Source organism: Zonotrichia albicollis, chromosome 4 (assembly GCF_047830755.1).
Source record: "Zonotrichia albicollis isolate bZonAlb1 chromosome 4, bZonAlb1.hap1, whole genome shotgun sequence".
NCBI classification, from domain to species: domain Eukaryota; kingdom Metazoa; phylum Chordata; class Aves; order Passeriformes; family Passerellidae; genus Zonotrichia; species Zonotrichia albicollis.
Window position 1 is genome coordinate 24,277,124 of NC_133822.1, and position 22,348 is coordinate 24,299,471.

Here is a 22,348-nt window from a genome sequence, read left to right on the forward strand (position 1 = left end):
CTTCCTTCCATTCACGCTGACCTTACCTGCCAGGAATGATGCAATCAGGCCAACAAGATCTAGGGAGGTTCAAAGTCCAGGATGGAAAAAGGAGAGGGAGGCGGGGAAAAAAGTACCAAAAATAGAGTTTCCAAGGCTGAAGGTTATTTCAGTCCCCTGGCTCAGGGGACATCAGAGGCAAGCTGGAGCCTCTAGATTGGGGGGGAACATCCATTTGGTGCCTTTCATTTCCTGCAGCTCTCTGTACTTCAGCAATCACAACTTGCAGCAGTGTTGAGTCCGCAGACTTCAGGGAAACCCAAAGAGAAGTGAATCTCTGGGGGCTGCTGGAGCCCTGGCTGCTGGAGAGGGAGGGGTGGCAAGGACCATCAGCAAAGGCTGCCATGAGCTGCTCTGTGAGGGGAGCTCCTGGAGACCTCTGGAGGGATATGGCTGTGGGGAGAGTAGCCACAAGCAGTTCTTGGGATGTTCTGAGTGGCCTTTGGGAGAAGCTTCTCCACAGGATGGGGGTGCAGCAGTGGAACAGGTTACCAAGAGAGGTCAGGGGCTCTGGAGGGGGTTTAAGCCTTGCTAAACAAAGCAAGGGATGATCTGAGCAAGTGTTGGCAACAATCCTGCTTCTTATGGGGGACAGGGCCAGAGGGACCCTGAGATCCTTCCCAGCAGATACCTCCATGACTGTCCTTACATTAAAATTGAATAAACATGCCCTTGTGTTGACTTAACCTCCCCAGTGAGCATGTTGATCTGGTTTTGTTGACATGCTTGTTCCTAGAATCCGATTCTCACTAAATACAAGTGAAAATGGGGGTTGACATGTGTGTTACCTGAAAAAAATAGGACTTAGGTGTTTGATTAGTTTCTGGTGCCATCCCTTTAGCGCTGGGGAGCTGGCAGGGGCTGCACTGCCTGAGATGATATGGTGCCATGTTATATAAAAAGACACATGCTGTCATTACAAGTCACTGCTCCCTGTTAGCCAGGACAGACCAGGATGTGTGTTCCTGTGCTGTCCCATTGGGGGTGAGGTTGGGGTCAGAGAAAACCCTTCTTGTTCCCCTTCCTTCCATCAGAGGCCTGTAAAATGGTAAGAAATTAATCTGAAATGTTGTGTAGTAAAATATAAATCCCCATTGCCTGCAAATTGCTGGATAAGAGCCAAAAAGGCCTAACAAGGAAACATGTTCCTTCCAGCATAATTGTATATTTGGCTTATATTTTATTAAATGAATAACAGCTGAGCAGAAAGGCCAAAAGGAGAGACTCCCCCCACCCTGGGGTATGTTCAAGGCAGAGGTTGGGCTGTGTGTGGGTCAGGTGCCAGAGTGGGTGATTTAGCATAAAACACTGAGGTTTAACTGTGGATTAGACTGTGTAGCAACCAGAGTGAGTGACTAATGCAGGTGCAAAGGGTTGTTGTTTTTTAATGTTTAAATTTCATTTTGAATTCCTTGAAGGTGGGAAGAGAAGGAGCAAACTCAGGCTCTGAGGTCGAGTCTGGGGGGAACTGGAGGCCTGAGGTGATAAATCATCAGCACTGCAGTGAGATTGAGGGGGAAACTAATGTAATATATGAAGCAATACAGAAAGAAGAATTTTATTACTTCAGTCAGCTCTCAAAGGATTCCATTCCAGATGGTTAAAGCAGGGTAGATCAGGAACCCCTATTGGTGGGGCCCACCATCTGACAACAGCACAAGCAGCAGAGGGTTTCTTCTGTCTCCAGCAGGAGTTTCACCAGGAGAGACCTGTAGCAGGATAAGATAGCTGGTATTAGCGAGAAATTACCTCTTGGTGAGGAAAGCTGGTGATGAGCGTGGCCATTTTGGCATTTTCCCCATCCAGGTGATGGGTCTTGTTCTTGCAGAATGTTTATGGAGAGGCTTAGGGATCAGTGTGCAGCACCAGAGCACTGCCTGGCTCTGGATGATGGTGCCATGGGCCTATTGCTGATGGGAATGCTGGCCTTGATGAAGAGCCCACTGCAGCAGCCCCAGGGATGAGTAACAGCTCCCATGGAGCAGCCTGAGTCTCTCAAACTTGTTTTGTCCTAAGTCACCAAGCAGTGGCTGGGAAGCAATGTCCTTTATAGCCCTCAAAGGCCTGGTTCATGGAGGAATTTCCCCTGCAGGAGCAGAGCTGTTGAGCATTGGCACTGCCCAATCTCAGATCAAAGGCAGACAAACCCCAGACCTCAGCACTGATGCAGTGCCACAAACCATTGGAATGAGGAGGGATATTTCTCTCTGGATTTTTTTTTTAAATTTAAAGTGCATGAGAAGAATTCTCATTTGGGGAAAGTTTGGCTGTACTTTGCTACAACATTAGACTTCTCTGTTGGGTGTCTTCTGCTAGAAACATTTAGATTTATTTTTGTTTGTGTTCTGTCTTACGCAGCTAAGAAAACAGTTTTTAATAGGACAAATTGTCTTGTTCCAGGGAGGAGGTCTGATCTGGAGAGTGAAAACAGCTTGCTACTTGGAGGACTGTCCACAAAAGAACAAAGCTCTGAGGACACTTCCCTGCACTGTGCCCCACTAGAGATAATGTAGAGCCAAGATGTTGGCCTCAGGAAACACAACTATGTGAGACAGTCTCTTGTTAAGTGTTTTGTTTCTTTCTTGTCCTAGGATTCATGTGCTCCAGTGCCTGGTGCTCTGGGTGTTGCTGCTCCTTTGGATCTGATGCACTGGGAGGCAAGTGCCTTGGGCATTCTCAGCTCCTGCTTGTAAGAAAGAGGAATCATGTTAGTTCATCTTATAGGGATGCTGGTGCTCTTTCCTGACAATCTTTAATAGCTGGTGCTGTGGAAGAAGACTGGAATCTTTTTTAACCAGGTGTGCATCTCTCCAGATTTGTGTTTTACATGTCACTGGCAACATGTGAGGAAGAAATACTCATGAAAGGGCCAACGCTCCTGCACAACAACATTAATGGGGAATCAGTTCTGGATACACAGAAGGGCAAGTTCCTTGTGGCAGCTGAATGGAGAGTTATGGATGCATAGAAAAGTGAGATGATGGTGTATGATCCATGCATCCTGGAAATCAGTAGCACTATGGTTATAAAACATCTCCATTTGTCTGCTTTGGCAGACTGGTCATAATGAAGAATTTTAAACTTGGTGCAGAATATAAATCCTGGTAGCAAGGAACTCTCAAGCCAACAGGAATTTAGCTGCTTGAAGATCTTGGTCTTGGTTTAGTCCAATTTTTAGCCAAAGTGTGGATTCCACACTTTGAAGTTCTCAATTAAAAGGTCATCCTCATATTATCAAGCAGTCCAGACTCACCATACCATCAGCCTGTTTTCCAGAAAAATCACCCCTGTTGGAAGGACAACTGGAAATGCCTAAATGAGATGACAGAAATTCTGTGACCTGAGCCAAAAGCAATTTTGCTGTCAAGGCAAAAAAATTTTTCATTTAGACAGAAGTGTTAGGAAATAGTAGTGTTTTGATAGACAGTTCACAAGATGATATTTGTGAAACTCTGTAGAAAGAGAAGCCAATGGAAATTATTTTTACATTTACACCTAAGGCAATTGCATGGATTTATTACTACATCTGGGGCTGCAAGCCTGAGACTGATTTATTAACTACTGTCCCTTTTGGTTTCTTATCCAGGGTGGCAAACCAGCTGTAGAATGCTGAAAAGAAGTTGAGCTGCATGTCTTGTCCTTTCAGCCTGTTTCTTGTGTTCATTTTGGTCTATAAACAAACATCTCTCAGGTCTCCTAAATAGATTTTCTGATTGAGTTCCCAGAACAGACCACCACCAGCCTCATTAAAGCTTATTTATGTTACTTTCATGCATGAATAAAAAAGCTCCCATTCACTGCTGATTTTATTTAGTTAGATTCTGTGCCTTGTGGTAGACATTGAATTGGAGTGACATTTTTGGCACCAAAAAGAAAAAAAATAGCGAGACTGCGAGGAAAGTTTGACACCTGCATCTTTTGCAGTACAAAAAGGAAGGGGTTAACCTGTTCTTGGCAATATGACATTGATTGAGGATGCAAAGAAAATACAGCTGTAAATATTTAGGAAGATTCCCTAGTAGCTGGGGTGCTGTTTAGGGGGTAGGTGATAGAAGTGGGACTCTGGAGGTGCAGTCTGTTTTCCCAGGGATGCCACTCGCTCCTTGCGTGATAGGAAGAGAAAGGTCACTCATTGTTCCAGGTCTCAGCTCCCAGCTGAGAGTGATGCTGTCTCCCTCCTCTCCTTTTGCAGCTTGCTTGTTTATCTCACTAGCTTTTCATCAGAGTAATATCCACTCTGCCTCTGTGCTGAGCACAGTAGGTCCTGCTCTTGGCTGGGGCTTCCAGACACCACTACAGGTAACAGGCATGGTTCTCTCTTTATGCTTGTCTCCACCTTCTCCGTCCCTGCTCCAGTGCTTGTGAGGTAAGATTAACAGCTGAAAAACCCCCAAACTAACATTAAAATCAGTGTAAATGAAGAACAAGGAAGGAAAGATCCAGTATATGTGATAAGTTTTGCAATAGCTTAAAGTGGTGTTTTTCTCCAGCCCTGCTGACTGATGATCTCTCCCGTGTAAAGGTGCTGCATTTTGGGAGAGAAGGGTCTGAGCCTGTCCTTTAAGTCAGAGGGCTGAACAAAAAGCAGCTTTGCCTCTTTCCTTTGCACTAAGCACATTGTGAATATTCTTAAGCATTGCCACAAGGATTAACATCCCTGAATTTTAATGTGCCTGGTGCTGGAATGTAGCTGGAAAGCAGAGCAGGCAGGAATGGTCTCTCTGGGCTGTGGGCTCTGCTAGGTGACTCTTTGAAGTTCTATTCAATAGCTTTCTGTTACTCTTTACATTTTTTTCCCTTTTTCACCTTTTTTCCTCCTCCTTCAACCCCTTCTGGAACAAGTACTGATACATTTCATGTTTCTCAAATTTACTGGACTGGATTGTTTTATGTCCACATACTTTTGCATGGCAGTAGTATTAAAATAAAAAATAATAAAGAAAAAAAAGGCATGGGGACAGAAGTACAGTTTGGTGTTTACTTTGGATCATTAACCTGGTCTGTAAATTTGATTTGATCTCTCTTTTTTTTTTTTTTTTTTTTTTTTTTTTTTTGTTCCTCCCCTGCTTTCTCTGTGTAATTTCAGAGCCTGCAAAGAGACGCTGTCTTCTGTGGCTTCAGGATCCCAGCAAGAAATGGGAGTCTGATGGACTGTAAATGCACCTGCTTTGTTTAAAACCCAGCCAAACAGATAAGTGCACTTTTAATTCTCTCCGAATGGTGCTTTAGACGTAGCTCTGCACAGCATCTCTCTTCAGCTCAGCTCCGGTTTGGTGAGGCTCTGTGTTTCACCCCTGCAAATGAATGCTGTGTGGGTCTCACTTCAGCTGAGAAATACCAGACAATATTGGTATTTCACACTAAGGTAATTAATTGGTGTCTGAGGGAACTGCAGCTGAGGGGCTGGGAGGATCCCTGGGCTCTATCCCTGCTCTTCCAGAGCCACTGTCTCCAGCAGCCCTGTGAGGTTTTGGGACTCTGAGGAGCAGCTCTGTGGGACCAGACGAGGCTGATGTGACCCATCTGAGCCTCAAAGGGTCCTATGGGACTCATTAGAGGTTTGATAACTAAACTTGGCTGGTTTGATTGAGAAGATGCTTGTGCAGTCTTCGCACAATCTCAGAGAAACCAGCTCATGCTGCTGGCAGGAGAAAGGGCTTTCTGCATGTGCTTGTCATATGTGTGCAGAGAAAGTGATAACCCTGCTTCCTCCCACCAGCTTCCAGGTGGGAAAAGAGCTGGGGAGGGGGGAGAAAAGACCTTGGTTACACTGAGTTTACCCAGGGCAGGCAAAGAAGTATCGTGGGTGAGTGGTGGCAAGAATTGTCCCCTCAAAGTTAGGGGAACATTTTTATCTCTCTACCAAGGAAGCAATTTCTGTCTACTTAGGTCTGCTCTAGAGGTGACCACTGTCTCCTTGTGTACACACCACTGCAATTACTAAATTATTCAAGAAACCCATAAAATAGGGTCTCATGTAAAGTGTAACTTTGCAATAATATACAGCCATGGGGCTTAGGGCAAATATTCACCATAAAGCAATTTGCTGTGTTAGAATAATGAAAAGAAAAGCACTGAAACTGAGTGCATGAGCATTGTTAGGGATGTGTGGCAGGAGGCTGGACAAGAGCCAAATTATCCACTCCAGTCTTGTCTTGCCTGCTCTTCCAGGGATAATTACTAGTGTAAAACATCTACCTTGCTATTAGGAAAACTACAGCTAGGTTGGCTACAGCAAATTTGGCTGTAGTAACTGACCTGAATTCATCTTACCTACCTAAGCAGAAGGTGAGTTTCTTGGTGAAGCTGCCAATTTAGGGGTGATAGAGAGAGACAGGAGAGATGAGGAGGGGAAGTGGGAGGTTGCTGCAGTTTGTGAGAACTAAATCTGGATCAACTTGTGATCCCTGAAGTATCTGAAGTTCCTTCTTTTCTAGGAAAAACTTCACTGCTGCTGTTATTACCAAGGAATTTTTTATATTAATAGAAGAAATGGCACATCTGTTAGTAATGACTAAGCTCTGTCTTACAACAGTAAACAGTATTTATTCCTGACTCTGCAGTACTTTGAAAGCAAAAAAGCTTGACACTATATTAAGAAACACTGATTAAATGGAGCTCTAGTGAGAAATCAGGGCTAGTTCATTCAGCCAGGGTGGATAGGAAGTTAAAAAAGCTTAAATCCTCTCTGTGCACCAACTAATGCAGCTTAATGTTTTTCTCATCTCAGAGATTCTCAAGGTATTGATGGTTAGGTTGGCAACTTTAAATCTCTTTTCTGCCAGTGAGCTGAAATCAAAGCATCCCCCTATTAGATCCCATTAAATTAATCCCAAACTGGCTAGTTCCAGTCTGGGCAATCTGACGTTACTCAAAGTCAAATTTGGGAATCATCCCGAGGTGTGGCTGGCATGCAACATGTAACACTCTGTGCTGCCTGGAAGAAGAAGCAGAAAACCCTTGAAGTGTCTCTTGGGAGCTGTACTGATGAGATAGATGATACCAAGGGTGTTCTGCTCACCTGTGGTTTGGCTGGTACTTCCTGCAGCTGAGGAGAACAGATTCAACAGCTCCTGTCCAGTTACTGAAAAAAATTTTGTCCCAAAAAGAAGATCCTTGAATCCCTAACTCCTTGTCTTACAGGTGAACCTTGAGGACACTTGGGAGACTGTAGCTCCTGAATGTGATTAGAAGAAAGCTCCTGTGATTGGAAGAAAGCCATGGGGAAAGACAAGAAAGAAGAGGCCGTCTTCCTGAGGAAGAAGATCACTTTGCTGCGGGCGTTCTCGCTGCTCATCGGCAGCATGGTTGGCAGCGGCATCTTCATCTCCCCCAAAGGAGTCCTGAAAAACTCTGGCAGCGTGGGCTTCTCCCTGCTCGTCTGGTTTTCCTGTGGGCTCCTCTCCATGTTTGGTGAGTGCTGAGCTTTGGAGCCCTTGCTGAAGCACCTGGGAGGTGAGGGGAGCCTGCACATTTTTATGTTTAGCAAGTTGGGAGATGAATAAACCCAAAATTTCTTATTCCTTCTGCAACAAAAGTTAAGGGAGTCACGGGATAGTCACTAGGAGTTTTCGGTTCAAATTATTTCCCTGGGGTAATGGACAAAGTTCCAGCACTTATGGTCTTTGAATATCAATTCATGTACAAGTCTAGGGCAGGGGAAGGACAGTGACTGTGAATGAAGACCTCATGGTCTGTGCCAGGAAAGCTAGGAGAGAATGTAAGGCAGAAAGGAGGTATAGGCACCTAAAAGGGAACCTGAGGGCTGTGCTGTGCTTTTCACTGTGAAGAGAGGAGTAAGGCAGAGTCCCAGTGTGCCCCATGGGGACCCCTTTCTGTCAGGGAGAATGGCTGGAGCAGAATGCCTGGGGAGCTGCAGGGATGCACCACCCCAGGGAGGGTGCTGGGTGTCTGTAAGAGATGGTGTGGGGATGTCTGATGCTGCCCCACTTTCTGTGTGTTACTATTGGCTTCATTTCTGTCATTTACTACCAGGCTTTTCTCATAGAGGTTGTCTTTTTGATGACAGCTTCATTCTGGTTCTTTTGAAATAATGTTGCTCTTCTAAGTTACAGTGGATAAAACATGTGGCTTTTAGTTTCTTTCATTAACTGTAAAAAATCACCGTCTCAGAAACTCTGAGGTTGCTCTAAAGCAACCTCCTCTAAAGGTGCTATTAGGTCAACTGCAAGTTCTCCCAGCCCAGGAGATAAATCTGATGCTTTTTATAGTGGGTGACTTTAACATTCTTCTTCTGATGTAACTTAGTTAAAAAAAAATCCACCAAAAGAAAAAAATAAGAAAGGGGATATACTTCATGTGGAAAAAAATAAAAAAGCAAAGTGAGTGTCACTCACTTTGACACTCTGGCATGTACATGCAAGTTTAGAAATTGAGACATTCAATTGTTAATAGGGCAACAAGTTGTTCTTGCTCTTAGCATATGTGTACCAATATTTCACATTGCCACTGTGAGTGGATGTTTGGTGAATTATACACTTCTGCTTAAAGAAAAGCTGACAGTGTAATGTGGGCATGGTGTTTCTTATAACCAAGCAGAGCAGTAAATGAGAATGTGTGTGTAATGTATGTGTAATCACACAGCCAAGCTCTGCACTTGTAAAGGTTTTTCTCTGTACAGCTTCCTTTGATACACTCTCCTGGAAGGGCCTTGGGAGCCTCTTTACCAAGTGATTGCATTTTGTAGCTGGATTTGTCAGTTTGTTCTTGTCTTTTATCAGCTTGATGACCTCCCGTGATCATTTCTCTGACACTTTTTTTGCAGTATATTTAAAAGACCTGCTTTCTTTTGTGCTTTTTTTTTTTCTTTCAAGTGGGGTATATATAAAGTCCCATCCCATGAGTTTAGCAACATACTTATATGCATGAATGCTTGAATGCTTAAATGCTTGAAGAACTTAAAGGGACTTGCTGGAATAAACTAGATGAGCTCTCTGCCTATATTTGATGCTTTGAACAGGAGTCCTGCACAAATTTTCCAACAGGGAGGCAGGAAACATTGAGGTTGCCACCATCCTGCATGACCTGAATGTGGTATGATTGCCATGGGACTTGGAGGCATGGCCATGTCACCACTGGCTTCAAAAGAGGGAAGTGATTTATGTGAAGATGCAAGATAAGGACACAAGAATGTGGCCTGGGATCAAAAACATTATTTAAATGACCAGTTCAGCCATGGCTTGTGGCTGAGCTGCTGTAGTTGCTTTGTAAGCACTATTTCATCAGTCTAACAGTGAGGAGAAGTGAGAATCCAGGGTACCTTCCAAAGGAAACCTCTTGTAGCTCTGTGCAGCATTTCTATCACACACCTTTCTTCAGAGCTTCCATGGAAATGTTGTAACATTAACCACAAAACAGAGAATTTCTTTCCAACTGACAGGTAAGCCAATAACTTCAGAACTTACTTCAAACCACAGTAGTGCACAAAAATAGAGAAAAGTGGTTCTGTTAAACCTCTTTTCCTTCCTCCCATTCGCTACTTATTTAAAATTATTTGTTCAATCCCTGAAAAATCACACAGAAAAGGGAAAAAAATCCCTGGGATTATTTACTTGGTACATTTCTACCTGGACTTTTCCAGGTGCCTTGTGTTATGCAGAGCTTGGAACAAGAATCACCAAGTCTGGAGGGCATTATATCTACATTTTGGAGACACTAGGGCCTCTGCCAAGCTTCTTATTCCTGTGGGCAGAGTTTTTTGCTATCAGGTAAGAGATTTGATTTGCTTGCCTCTTCCTGGATGCAATGATAATTTAAAATACAAAAAGTTATGGCGCCAGGTAACAGTCCAGGCAGTTTGTAAAGGAAAGAATTGAATGATTTTTAAAGATTTTTCAGTGATAAAAGGAAGAAGATGCAATGTGGAAATAGTTACAAATGTTGAATATGTTCTGTACTTGAAGAATATCTCTCTTCTCCCCTGGCAGCTCCTATCCTCCAAGAGCTGTGGTATATTTCAGAGACTGGCAATAGATGCCAGATTTATTTCAGATCTAATGTTTTCAGTGTGAAACTTTTTTGCTGTCTTCAGATTCAGAAAGTGGAGACAATTTCCTGGCTTATCCCCAAGTTAAATAATTTATAAAATTGTGAATTACTTCTTTTTTTAACATTAAAAAGGAAGTCCTCACCTCTCAATGCCTGTATCCTTCATGTAAGCTTAGATGAGGCAGAACATATGAACTACACTTGCATTGCTCAGTATGATTAATCTCAACTTTTGCTTTCAAGTTGGAAATTAATCATTTTGCAGCATGTGGTTTTTAACCCATTTACTGAGAAAAACCCATGAGAAAAACTCGATGGGGATTCACCATCTGCATGGGTGAAAGGATTAGGCCAGATGGGGAAACTTGCTCCTCTTCTAAAGTTTTGTGCAGTTTTACCTCATGCCGTTTTCCAGCCATGCTCAGAGCAGTTTGTGCTTGGTTCCCCCCACATTCCCCACTCCAGGCCTGCCAACAGTGCTGTGGTTTCCCTGGCATTTGGGCGCTACATGCTGGAGCCGTTCTTCGCCCCCTGTGCTGCCCCTGTCCCTGCAGTGAAGCTCATTTCTCTCCTGGGCTACTGTAAGTACCAACATTTATGGGATTGTCCATCCTGGCCTCCCTGCCCTAGACTAGGAGCACTTGGGGTGTTATTTCCTGGACACCTGTGGGATAAGACAGCTGTATTATCACCTCAGCTAAGTAAAATGTTCCAATTCAAGGTGATGGTGTTGGGCCACAATGTTCTCTAGGAAGTGGAATGGGCCTCGCTGTTGACCAGCTGGAGCCCTAGGTAGGGGGATGTTGCCAGGTGTGGGAGAAGAAACTCTCCATGTGTAATTGTGCAAAAGCCACATGAGCTGTGGGTGTAAGGCTTGAGGTTTTGGACTCCTCTCCTGGTGCAGCCAGCCCATGAAGCTGTCCTGCCTGCTCCAGACTGGTGTGGACTGGCACAGGGACTGCTGTGAAGTGGGCTGAGATGTCCCACACCTTTCCACCAGGCAGGTGTGGATCACCCAGCAGAAACCAGGTTCCTGCTCCCTTATAGGAGTCTAAGCCAGCTCCCTCTTTAAAGGGAGCTGTAAACATACATAAACACTGTATGCTGGACCAATGTTTCCTGGCATCTCTCATCCCAGGCATCCTCTATAAGGCATAAGGATGCAGCCTTCCCCCAGCATCCCTAGGGCAGGGAGAGCTACTGTATTTTCTTCTGTGTGTGTCGAGCCCAGACTGCAGCTGTAGCAGTGGTGTTTCCTCTCCAGACACGGTCCTGACCCTCAATTCCTGGAGCGTCACCTGGAGCGCGCGGCTGCAGATGGCTCTCTCCGTTGTCAAACTCCTGGCCCTTGCGCTCATCATCGTGCCAGGGATGATGCTGCTGGCCCAGGGTAGGTTCTGCTGCTCCTATGGCTGAGCAGGGTGCTCGATGTGCCCCCTGTCATGGCTTTTATCAGTGACAAGGGTGGTGCTCACTCAGCTGGCAGGAGCTCTCTCTGTCCATGTGCCAGATGTGAATTAGCTGGGAGCTGAGACCGGCACAGCTGGCACAAGCTGCATCATTGCACTGGGCTGATGCACCTGGCTGCAGGGTGCTTTCTCCAAAATTTAGTGGGTCTTAGTGCCAGGGGATATGTGAACCTACCCAGGTCACCCTAACCTTCCTCTGGAGTCAGACTTGCCTATTTCCAGTATAGCTCAAAATCTTTCCAAAGCAGCACATATTAAATGGACATTTAGGATATGTGACAGCATCCCCTGTGCCAATCACAGCTGTATAATGAGTTACCAGCCCTCAGCTGAGCCCTGGTAACGGCATCTCTAACCCTTCTGTGGCACAAACTAATGTTTTTTACCTCCAGATTGAGATGGGTGGTAATTCAGTGAATTTACAATGAACTTGGTAGAGGATTTCATGCCTGTATGCAGAGTAGGGGAGATAAACCCTACCAGTAGGATCTTCTGTGAACCATACAAGAGTACTGGCTTTAATCCAAGCCTCAGTTTATAGAAAAGCCCAAGACATTCCCACTCAAGGGATGAAACCTGCTCCCTCTTCATGCTATTACCTTCTTCTGCAGAGAAAACACCACAGGCAATGGGCTCTGTGTTCATGTTTCTTTCTGATGTCTGGAGCTGGCTCCTTTGAACATGCAGAGCTCCCCTTGGGCTGGCTTCTGAACTAAAGGACTGCCCTGCAGCTAGGAATCCCCAGCCATTATTGTTAGGAATGCCTTCAAATGACAATCTGGAGCCCTGGCACCCGTCCTCTGGTGGAGGGGATAAATGCAGGTGACATCTGGAGGGAGAATTCACCAAGAGACTCCAGCATGACAAGTTGTATTTAATATGTCTCATGGGGGACTGTAAATTGCTCATTAATGCATTGCGGGCAATAAATCCTTTTCATGCACCATCACTTAGCAGCCATCATTTTGGAACATAAAAAAAGTACCTCAATAGACCCACTTCTATATTTTGGGTTAGTTTTCTTCAAACCTATTTTCAAATTGACTTCATTTTTTTTTTTTTTTGGTGCTTAAAAATCAGTTTTGTGCTTTTACATAATTTTGCCTGATTGCTTTGCCTTGTGCTACTTTGTTTAGATTGCACTTCTGTCCTTTCCTTTGCCATTACCTGCTCTTTGGCTCAGGCTTATATTAGAGACTTGCTGGGCCAGTGTTTCAAGCCCATGTGCCCAAATCTTGTCACTGAACTTCTTGCAGAAGCACCTCCACAGAAGTGGCCTGACTTTCTCCATGTGCTCTGTGCCATATGACACCTTGCCTAGTAAAGCCCAACTAGGAAAGCTTCTCACCTCTTAGCGTTTATTATGGAAAATTGAACATAGATGTGATACCAAACCTTGGGTTACCTGGATTTGAAAATTTTTGGAATGCAATTATTTTTGACTGTTGTTTGAATGAGAGGCCAATTCAGAGCTGCTCTCTTCCCTAAATCTTTTTGTTTTGATTTAGAGAAAATCCTGACTTTGATTTTTTTTTTTTTTGTTAAGTTTTGTTTTGTTGTTTCAAGCAGAGAACTTGAAGGAAAATTAGGGGAGTTGGTAAATATCTCTACTTTGAGACACCTCTACTTTGGACATGTCATTTGCTTTGCACTCTGTCCTTTCCTGTGGGTGAGTGCTGGTGGGTCAGGCTGGCAGGTGTTGCTCCCACCCCCTCCTGCAGCCTGGTTCCCATGCTCTGGCCCGCACAGGGCTGGGGTCAGTGCTCCAGCAGCAGGAACAGGAGGGAGCACAGTGAGAGCTGAGTCAGCTGCCTCGCTGGCTGCACCACATCAAAGGGGACTGTGTCTCCAGCTGCTGAGGGGGCTGGGGACCGAACATGGCATGGGGGTCAATCCAACAACTTAATTTTGGGCCTGAAGGAGGGAGAGGACAGCATGGATCTGTTCGTCTCCATGATCTCCTGTTCCCACATCAGGGTCTGTTGGAAACAACTAGCTATTGCTGTTGCCCTTCCTGAAATGCCTACCCTAGCTGGACAAGGGATATATTTTTTTGTTGTTGTTTTTTTAATGTCACTGTAGGAAAGTAAACATATCAGCAACAACACTGAAGTTAAAGCAATGAAATGAATTTGAATACCCTTCTCCAAGGAAATCACAAACACTCTTCCCAGGCCTGGGCAAGAGGTACAAGGGATGTTATTCTACAGGGAAGGAAGCCTGTCTCTGATGTTCTCCTGCTCTGTCTCCGTTGTTTATCTCCTCTGCAGGCCACACGGAGAACTTCCAGCATGCCTTTGACAGGCAGTCGCTGGTTCTGGATAAGCTCCCCCTGGCTTTCTATGCAGGCATGTTCGCATACTCCGGCTGGTAGGTGCGATGGGAGGGCCCTTCCCGGGCGGCACACGGGTGCCCTCAGCACGACTGACTCTCACCCTGTCTCTTCCCATCGTGCAGGTTTCAGACCGGCTTTGTGCGCGAAGAGCTGGTCAAACCCGAACGGTAAGGCTGGCAGGAAGCTGCCCTGGGTTACCGGCCTCGGGGCTCCCACACCTTTCCCAAGTGCAGTGCAGGAGGAATAACTTTGTGGGTTCACTTAACTGCAATCAATTGTACTGCCAGATAAAATCTGCACTAATACCGTGCATAACAAGGGATAGCAGCTTGTTCTTTGTGTGTGTGTGTTTCCCCTTCCTTGCAGAAATATCCCCCTGGCTGTCATCGTGTCTGTGATCACGGTAATTGTGGGATACATGCTCACCAACGTCTCCTATTACACAGTCCTGGGAACAGAAGATGTTCTGGCTTCTCCTGCTGTGGCTGTGGTGAGTTGTCATTGCTATTGTTATCTCCTCAGTGTGGCCAGCTTGTGTTGTGGTCATGGCAAGTCTTTCAGAGATGGTTTTCCTATAAAATGCTTTATTGCTTTGTAATTTCTCTGGAATAATGGGCAACAGTAAATTCTTCTTGTTGTGGTGCCTAAAAGATAATGAAAAGTAACCTGAAGATGACAGTAGAAAAGGTGAGATTTATGACTTCTATACTCCTTCAATGGAAGAAGTTTTCTTTTTTGACCCTGATATCACCTAGAGATCACCACATGTTCCCTAAAGTCATGTTTGCTCTTTCTCCAGAGCTTTGTGCAGCGAGCCTTCAAGAGCCTGATCTCCGTGGTCCCTGTCCTTGTTGCACTGTCCTGCTTTGGAACCATGAATGGAGGGATCTTCACCTTTTCAAGGTCACATCCCTAAGGGTCTATTATGCTTTTTGCTCACTGAATCAGAGGGAAGCATCACCAACCTGTGCAACTACCCATCCACACTGTAGCATTTTAACCACTCTTGTGGGAAAAATAAGGCTTTTGACTCCCAGGTTGTCAGCTACAGGATGGTCCCTTTGGGCTAAGAGTCTACTTCTTCTATTTCTGACCAGATCCAGACCTTGGTACTCAGGACTGGTCACAAACAAAGATTTTTATCTTCTCCCCTACCCTTCAGTTTAAATCTCCAGTTTAAAGTAAAATATCAGTGTTTCTGGTGAACTAAAGGCTTTGTTGATGTTGGCAGCTGCTCAGTGAGACTGAGTCTTCTTCCACTGGGTTCACCCAGCTGTGCTGCTGGGGGCATGGGGTCCCTCTGTTGGGAGGCTCTCTAGGCAAACTCACCCTTGAGAACTTTGTTTTGAAGTCAGTGAAATGTCATTGGGATGGGCTATTCCTAAAGCAATAGTCAAAGTTCAAGAAGTCTTGTTATAGCAATAAGAAAAGCTTTGTCCCATGGAAAAATAAACTTGCCAGCTTCACTGTCTGCCACACTGTGTCCTTACGGGAGCCTTGAAATTGGAGAGGAGGGCAGGCCTTATGATCAAGATACTTATGTTGTGCTGGTCCTGTGGAGCTGAGCAAAGCCTCTGCAGTGGTTTTGCTTCACAGCTTTGATTGCAAAGGGAAAAATCAGTTGATCTGAAAGGAATGTCTCATAGCCTGAAAGCTAATGAATTATCTGATCCACTACTCTGAAGTCCTGTATTAAATACAGGTGTGGACGATCATTCCCATTAGCTGCTCCAGATAATTGTTTTCTTTGAGGATGAGAAGTCTCTGGGCAGCACAGAGGTTCTCAGTGTCCCCCACTGACCTTCTCTCCCCCATCCTGGCATCATTAACATAATCACTGCAGAAAGCCCATATAAACACTGATGGGGCCTCCCTGGCTGCCTGCCAGCCACACCCCTGCAAAGCCACAGAGACAGCAATAAAACCAGTTGTACACTTGTGCCCCAGCTGCTTGGGGCCCTGCTTCAGCCCAGCTGATGCTTTGGCATGGTTTGTTTGAGGATATTAAATTTCTAAAATTGGATGTGATTGTCTTCTCCCTAATTGCTCTCTCACGAGTCAAAGGAGGGATGCAAGCAAGGAACTCTCTGCTCTCATTTTGTAGCTGTTCTTGTGTGTAGATGGTCTCTTGGCAGTATGACAAACTGTATTTTCCAACAGCTGACCAGAGGATTGGAAATCATCTGTCATTTGAGGAGATTGCACTTTATTTTTTCTATATATGTACATATAAGAATATAGGCTTCAAAGCTGACAATCCCCTTTCATAAACTCACCAGTTTCTCTTATAAAAAATTGAAGTTTGTGACCCTTCCACTTCCTTTTCACTGGAAAAATTAATTCCTTTTTTGATGGCAAGAGACTTTCTTACTCCTGTTTCCAATCTGAGTTCATTCATGGTCACTTTGGACTTGCCCAAAGGTCTCTGCAGATGAGGCACCCAAGGAGACCCTGCCAGTGGTCTGGTGCTGGGCTCTGACCTGCCCTGAACTGGTCTTGGCAGAGCTGTGGGAACTCAGCCTTGGTTTTCTTCCAAATGCCCCCAAAGTGGAGCTCTGAGCAACTTGGTCTAGTGGAAGGTGTCCCTGTCCATGGCAGGTGGGTGGGTTCCAACCCAACCCAAACTTTCTATGAAAGTGCAGCTAAAGGCAAAACTGTGGCCTTGAATAGCAGCAGACTTTGCTGGGGAAGAGAGCAGATGCCTTGATGCCTCAGGTCAGTCCAGTGACTCATCTCATTTCTAACGCGGATGTAGAATGTTAATGTACAGGGCTCCCTGTCTTTTCCTAGGACTCTGTTTGTGGCTTCCAGGGAAGGGCAGTGGCCTCCTCTCTTCTCCATGATCCACATTCGAAGGCATACCCCCCTTCCTGCTGTCATGTTAATGGTAAGGAGATCTGGCTGTGTGTGACACGCTCTGTTCTTTTGCTGTCCTGGCTTTCTTGCAAGGACTGGATAAACTGAGGAGTTTTAGAGGGTGTTGGGACATTAAATTTCTCCCAGAAAAAAAAAGAAGGCAGGATACAGGAAATGGCTGCAAAGCATTAAATCCCCTTGAGCCAGCAGTGGTATCCAAATGTACAACCTTGAAGTCCCTGCCTTATAACATTACACACCTTTTTTAAAAGTACAGTCCCTATAATCTGCAACAGGTGCTGCTTGATATTGCCCTATGAAAATAGCTCTGCCAGGCTTTGGCTATCTGGAAATTTAAAATTCCCAGGTGTGGTGGAAATGCAGGGAATGAGCATTTGTAGAGATGGCCTGGTCTCGTGTTTTGGTTTGTTCAGGGTTTTTTTGTGGCAATGGCCCAGCTCCATCCCGACTGTGGTGCAGTGTCTGTTGCAGCTTGGCTGAGCTTGTAAAACTTTAGCAGATGTCATTGTAGATAGCCTGTGTACCAGCAGTGCAGGCTTCTGGATCATGCATGTTTTAATTGCCCTGGCTTGGACATGAAGCATCAAAGATGCTGCTGATCTTGGAATGATCACTCTTTTCTGTAGCACTACAGATCAATGCCTTTAATCTTTTGCCTTCAGTCTGTGACACTGTTTTGTGAAACTCTCTGACCTCCAAAATGCTGGGGCTGTGAAGTAGTTGCAGGGAGCTTGGAGGAGGTGATCCATGGCTGTAATGACTGTATTCCATGTTCAAAACACTCAGTTCCCTTTGGTCACTGCCATGGTGTGCATTGGAGACATCTACCACCTACTGAACTTCTTCAGCTTTTCCCGATGGCTCTTCATAGGATTGGCCACCCTGGGGCTCATCGTCCATCGCTGCCGTCACCCGGAGCTGCACAGCCCCTTCCAGGTAATGCACAGCACGGACCTGGCAGCCAGGAACCTGCAGCCCTGCCATCCCTCTCCTTGATTTGCTCATAATTACAGCATCACATGGCCCTGGCTGCCTTTAGGCTCTAAGGGGTTTCAGTCTCTGATGCTTGGTAATGTCTGTGGGGAGCTCCTGACCCACACTGGTTGGTGTGCCCAAACAGCCAGATGTGATAAATCCTATAAAGCCAGTTCTACATGGGCTCACCAGATTCACCTGTTAGAATACTGCTTGGTACAAGGGACAAAGTTTCAGGCTTGGGACTGGGAGATGTACAGACAGAAGTTCTCTGGCTCATCTCCTGTGGCCTACAAGAAGGATGTTACTTGCCTGGATGTTATTTCAGTGGCAGGTAAATCTCAGCTCTGGCTGAGAAGCAGAAAGGTGTCAGGCTTGGGGGAAAAGGAGCATGGGTGGACTGGCCCTGGGAGCAAACCTGACTTGGGAGGAATCATCTGCTGGTATAGAAATATTGTCTCATGTAAAGCAGTGGGCCCCTCTTGTGGCCTTTCTCACTGCTCTGGGTGCTGGGATCCCCCCTCATGTCAGCAGGGGATGCTGGAGCAGCTTTCCTGTGCTTGGGCATATTTCCCACTGCCGGATAATGTGCAGAAGGCATTGGGTTGGGGCGGTGCTTGAGGCGGGTGCAGTTTGCTCCTGACTCTGGTCGTCCCTGTGTGGTGTTCCCTGGCAGCAGCTCCCGGGAACAGAGAGGATCTCCGGGGCTGTGGGCACTGGGCAGTGAGGAGCTCGGGGGACAGAAACGCTCCCTGCAGCTCGCAGGGGTCCTCTCTGAGCTGAGTGCATCCTCCTGCAAAGTTTGGGGTCATTTTTCTTCTCGGCCTTTGCATTCAGCAGAGGCCTTGAGGCTTCCCAGTTTGTTTGTTGGCTGCACTCGCATACTCACTCCCCAGAACCAAACTGAGTAAGTTTAGCTTAGTTTTTCGTTCAAACCAATCTTCTCAGGGGAGATTTATTAGTGGCTGGCACTGCTGATGGTTTCAGATGCTGAGATTTTGCCCTGGTTTTCTTCAAAGATTCAGACTTCTAGCGGCTCCTAGATGCTGATTAAACGAGGGAAGGAACTGGCCCTTTGGTCAGTTCGGCTGGTTTCCCCTCGCCTTTCCTCTGGTTTTTGTCAGTTCTGTGCAAGGGCTGCGCGCAGGTGGCGCGGGCCCGTGCTGCGCTCTAGTGGCCGCTCGCGGCTGTCGCCTGCCGTGCCCGGGGACAGCAAAGCGTGGCACGCGTGTGACAGCGCTGGCACTTGCTCTCTCTGTAGCATTCTGAGTTAAAAACGGTGAGAAAACACGGGAAAGAGGAGGGAGCAGTCCGCTCGCACACCTCTCAAGCAGATGTGCAGCGTGAGCGTGTGCATGGAGGAGGGGCTGGCAGAGGATGCTCTGGCTGGAAAGACAAGAGTACCTAAGTTTGATGGCTGGATGGCTGCCATACCTAGAGCAACAGATCTCTTCCAACTTGGCATGTTGAGTATCCAAAATACAATCTTTATTACTAGTCAAGATTGTCACCTTATATGAGAGCAGCTCCTTCATTCCATCAGCCATGGCAAGGAATTGCTTGGCAGAGTTTGGATCCAGAGACAGAGGGAGTGTTTCACAGTTTTATTATTTATTGCAGTCTTCCTATTTGCTCTCCAAATAACTTAGAGGAATTGGCTCATCCAATAGGGTATGGCTGAAGAGCTGAGTGCTGCTTTGATTTTCACCATGGTGTCACTGAAGCTGAAATTTTTGCTGCAGGTACTACAGAGATAGGGAGTCTGGTTTGTCTTGGTTTAGTCACTGTAAGTCTCAGGCAAACTGGAGGCAGGTCAACACGAGTCATGGATTTATAAGCAATGAACAGTTTGATTCAAAATGTCCCTTCTTTCTTGGTTTCAGATATTCCCTCAGTGGCTGCCTTAGAGGGCACATAGGTATGTGTGTGCCTGGGTATGCACAGGTGCAGGACATTCACAGAGCCGTGGGTTGTAGGCAGCTTCTCCCCCTGCTTGGCTTATAGTTACAAGTGAGGTTTAGATTTTGGTGTACGTGAATATAGGAGGCATGCACTCACAGAGCACACTGAGCTCTGAAGCTGATGCAGTTGTTTGCAGTCTGATAGTACAGAAGCATTCTGCAGGACAGGTTATGATTATTCTCCTTTTCTTTAGGCAGAGAATGGATACAGCGTGTGCTGGCACATACAGAGTCTGATCGGCTACAGCCACCAGTTTTCCCTGATAGTCTCCTGTGCTCTTTTCCTCAGGTTCCCCTGTTTGTCCCTGTCTCTTTTACCATCATCTGCCTCTTCACAGTGGCAATGTCTTTCTACTCAGACCCTGTGAACATCAGCATTGGATGCACCATAGTTTTGAGTGGTTTTCCAGTCTACTACCTCGTCATTCGCAGGCAGATGTCAGACCGCTGCCGCAACCTGTTTTGTAAGTATGCATTTCACTTTCAGTATTGTGGACCTAAACATGCCCAAGAGTCAGGGGGCTGGTTTGTTGCCAGGGCTCACCTCTGATGCAAATTGCTCCTTGACCAACAGACCTCATGAAACCTAAATAATGACTGCTGGCACCACTCTGGTGCCTTTCCCAAGGCACAGCCTCCACAGCCAAATTTGTTTTAACAAAGACAAGGCTGAAGTCTACCAACAGGGGAACAGAGAGGGTCTATTTTCCACTCCAGCCCTAGTACCTACTAAACTTTATCACATCTTTGGGATCCCAGCTCTGGGTGAAATTTGTCTGACATGGAGCAGAAAGATGAAAAGTTAGGATGGAGGGGCTACAGGCAGACACTGTAACCCCATGCACAACAAACTTGCTTGCTGAAAGGCTGGGGAGAGGGCTGCTAGGAGAACAGTACTGCCAGAGGTCTGTGTGCTTGGTGAAGAGGCCAGGATGGTTTGGGTAGTGTAGCTGTGGAAATTGAGTACATCTCCACTCCAGGCAGTGTGTGGTACAAATTTCCTTTGTATGTAGGCATGGTGGCACAAGGGGTTTTTCAGAAATGAGAGCCTGGGTTTGAGTTTAATTTCTTGTTTCTGTTCCAAGTCTTGTTTTCTTTTGATTTGATGTTGGATGGAGGTGCATCACTAACCACTCAATAGAAGACAACACATAGCAAGGAAGGAACCAGATACAGTGATCTGCCAACATTAGGTGCTCCAGCTATCAATGCTGATGCTCTTGATTTTCAGTAATGTCTCAGAATTGCCTCTGGACTAAGCTTCCTTCCTTTTTTTCCACCCTTTCAGATTATCTTACACACAAACTACAGTTACTGCTGGAAGTTGTCCAACAAGAAATCAAGACTTACTGAGAAAACCATCAAAACTCACAGAAGACAATAAATATCTACTCACACCATTTTTGACACCTTTGGTCCTACCTAAAGCAGTCCATGCTTTAATTCTTTTTAGTCAGTGCAACTGAGGATGACTGAGCCAAAACCTTGCTGCAAGTGTTCCTAAGCTTGCCAACTGGGATCTGTTCCTGCCCTTTTATTTTTTTTTCAGAAAAGCAAACTAGTTCTCTGAAATGAGCTTGCTTTGCCTGCAGAGTGTCTTTGAAACCAAGATGCTAATTTTGCAGCCTGGCCCAGTCCTGAGAAAAATTGTGTGTGTATGTATGTGTGTGTGAGTACAGAGACAGTATTTTGTTTTCCTGGCTTGGCAAATAGAGGAAGTGGGCATGTTGCAAAACTTAGAATCCAATACATGGAAGCCAAATGCAAGTTTCAAACAGAACCACTACAGCAGTCTTGTTGGGGAGAGCTAATTAGAGATAAGGCAGATGGATTGGAAAAGGGAATACAGGGGGATAAAATTTTATCCACCGGAAACTGCAGACTGAGATAATGAGAAGATACTTGAAATTCAAGTATTAACAATCTAGTCAGAATGTTTTGCTTTGATTTTTGTATAAGCAGAATGAGTTTTTTAGCCTTGAAATGATCTTTCAACTTTGAAGTTTACTTTAGTGAAATTACATTTTTAAATGTACAAGTGCATTTTTAAAACAATCAGTTAAATATCATCTAGAATATGACAGCAGACATCCTGGTCCCTCCCCCAGCTTCCCAGACCCACTCCTTACCAGTGATGTTGAAAATTCAGAATTTGGCCTAGCTCCAGTGAAATACAATTCCTCCTTTAATTAGACAGGACCACTGATGAGACTTGGGCAGATTCCTGAATAAATGCATCTTCTGGTGCTGTAAGAAGCCATGAGTGACTTCACATCCAAGTTTTAACTTGCCAATTGCGCATGACTTGCTGATTTAATCCATAAATGCTCATTTGAACTAATGGCATAAGAAAGGTTTCCATTATTGGATTACTTTGGTTTACATTATTACATTATTAATGTGGTGATGTTATGTCCAGATAATACAGCAATTACCTATTTACAATCACGTAATTGTTAATTGGTTCCTAAAAGATGGGAAGTAGCATGCTGAGGCTCCTCTAATGACTGCTGGAAAGAGGAACAGCAGAATGTGGAGCATTTTTAAATCCGTTGTATCAAACATTTATGTACTTAAAATAAAAACAAAGTACCATTTACCAATCGAATGTAATCTACTGAAACATGTAAAATTTTGGAACGCAACTTTAGGGTTATTTTCAAAGCAATTGAGAATTATTATTC

At 45.3% G+C, this 22,348-nt stretch overlaps 1 protein-coding gene across 8 annotated transcripts; it reads left to right on the forward strand.

Annotated features, from left to right (window-relative positions):
• Positions 1-4,174: 4,174 nt before the first annotated feature.
• On the forward strand, positions 4,175-22,263 carry LOC102074586 (cystine/glutamate transporter). Of its 8 annotated transcripts, none has more exons than XM_074539132.1 (14): positions 4,179-4,405; positions 5,126-5,404; positions 7,183-7,452; positions 9,641-9,767; positions 10,513-10,628; positions 11,279-11,437; positions 13,787-13,886; positions 13,974-14,018; positions 14,218-14,341; positions 14,651-14,754; positions 16,642-16,738; positions 17,515-17,664; positions 19,954-20,128; positions 20,953-22,263. In XM_074539132.1, the coding sequence occupies exons 3-14, from the start codon at positions 7,260-7,262 to the stop codon at positions 21,015-21,017; spliced, it is 1,455 nt and encodes a 484-aa protein (XP_074395233.1). In that variant the 5' UTR covers positions 4,179-4,405; positions 5,126-5,404; positions 7,183-7,259; the 3' UTR covers positions 21,018-22,263. The 8 variants fall into 8 exon arrangements, 6 of the variants coding, with proteins under 6 accessions (XP_074395235.1, XP_074395233.1, XP_074395234.1 ...); XM_074539133.1 differs by having other exon boundaries at positions 5,126-5,230; positions 7,181-7,452; XR_012579939.1 differs by having other exon boundaries at positions 4,175-4,405; positions 5,126-7,452; positions 17,600-17,664; positions 20,953-20,997.
• Positions 22,264-22,348: the final 85 nt, after the last annotated feature.

Coding starts and splice junctions, on each gene's coding strand:
- LOC102074586 (XM_074539132.1), top strand. CDS start 7,260: ATGGGGAAAGACAAGAAAGAAGAGGCCGTCTTCCTGAGGAAGAAGATC. Junction 9,768..10,512: donor GCAGAGTTTTTTGCTATCAG/GTAAGAGATTTG, acceptor TCCCCACTCCAG/GCCTGCCAACAGTGCTGTGG. Junction 14,342..14,650: donor CTTCTCCTGCTGTGGCTGTG/GTGAGTTGTCAT, acceptor CTCTTTCTCCAG/AGCTTTGTGCAGCGAGCCTT.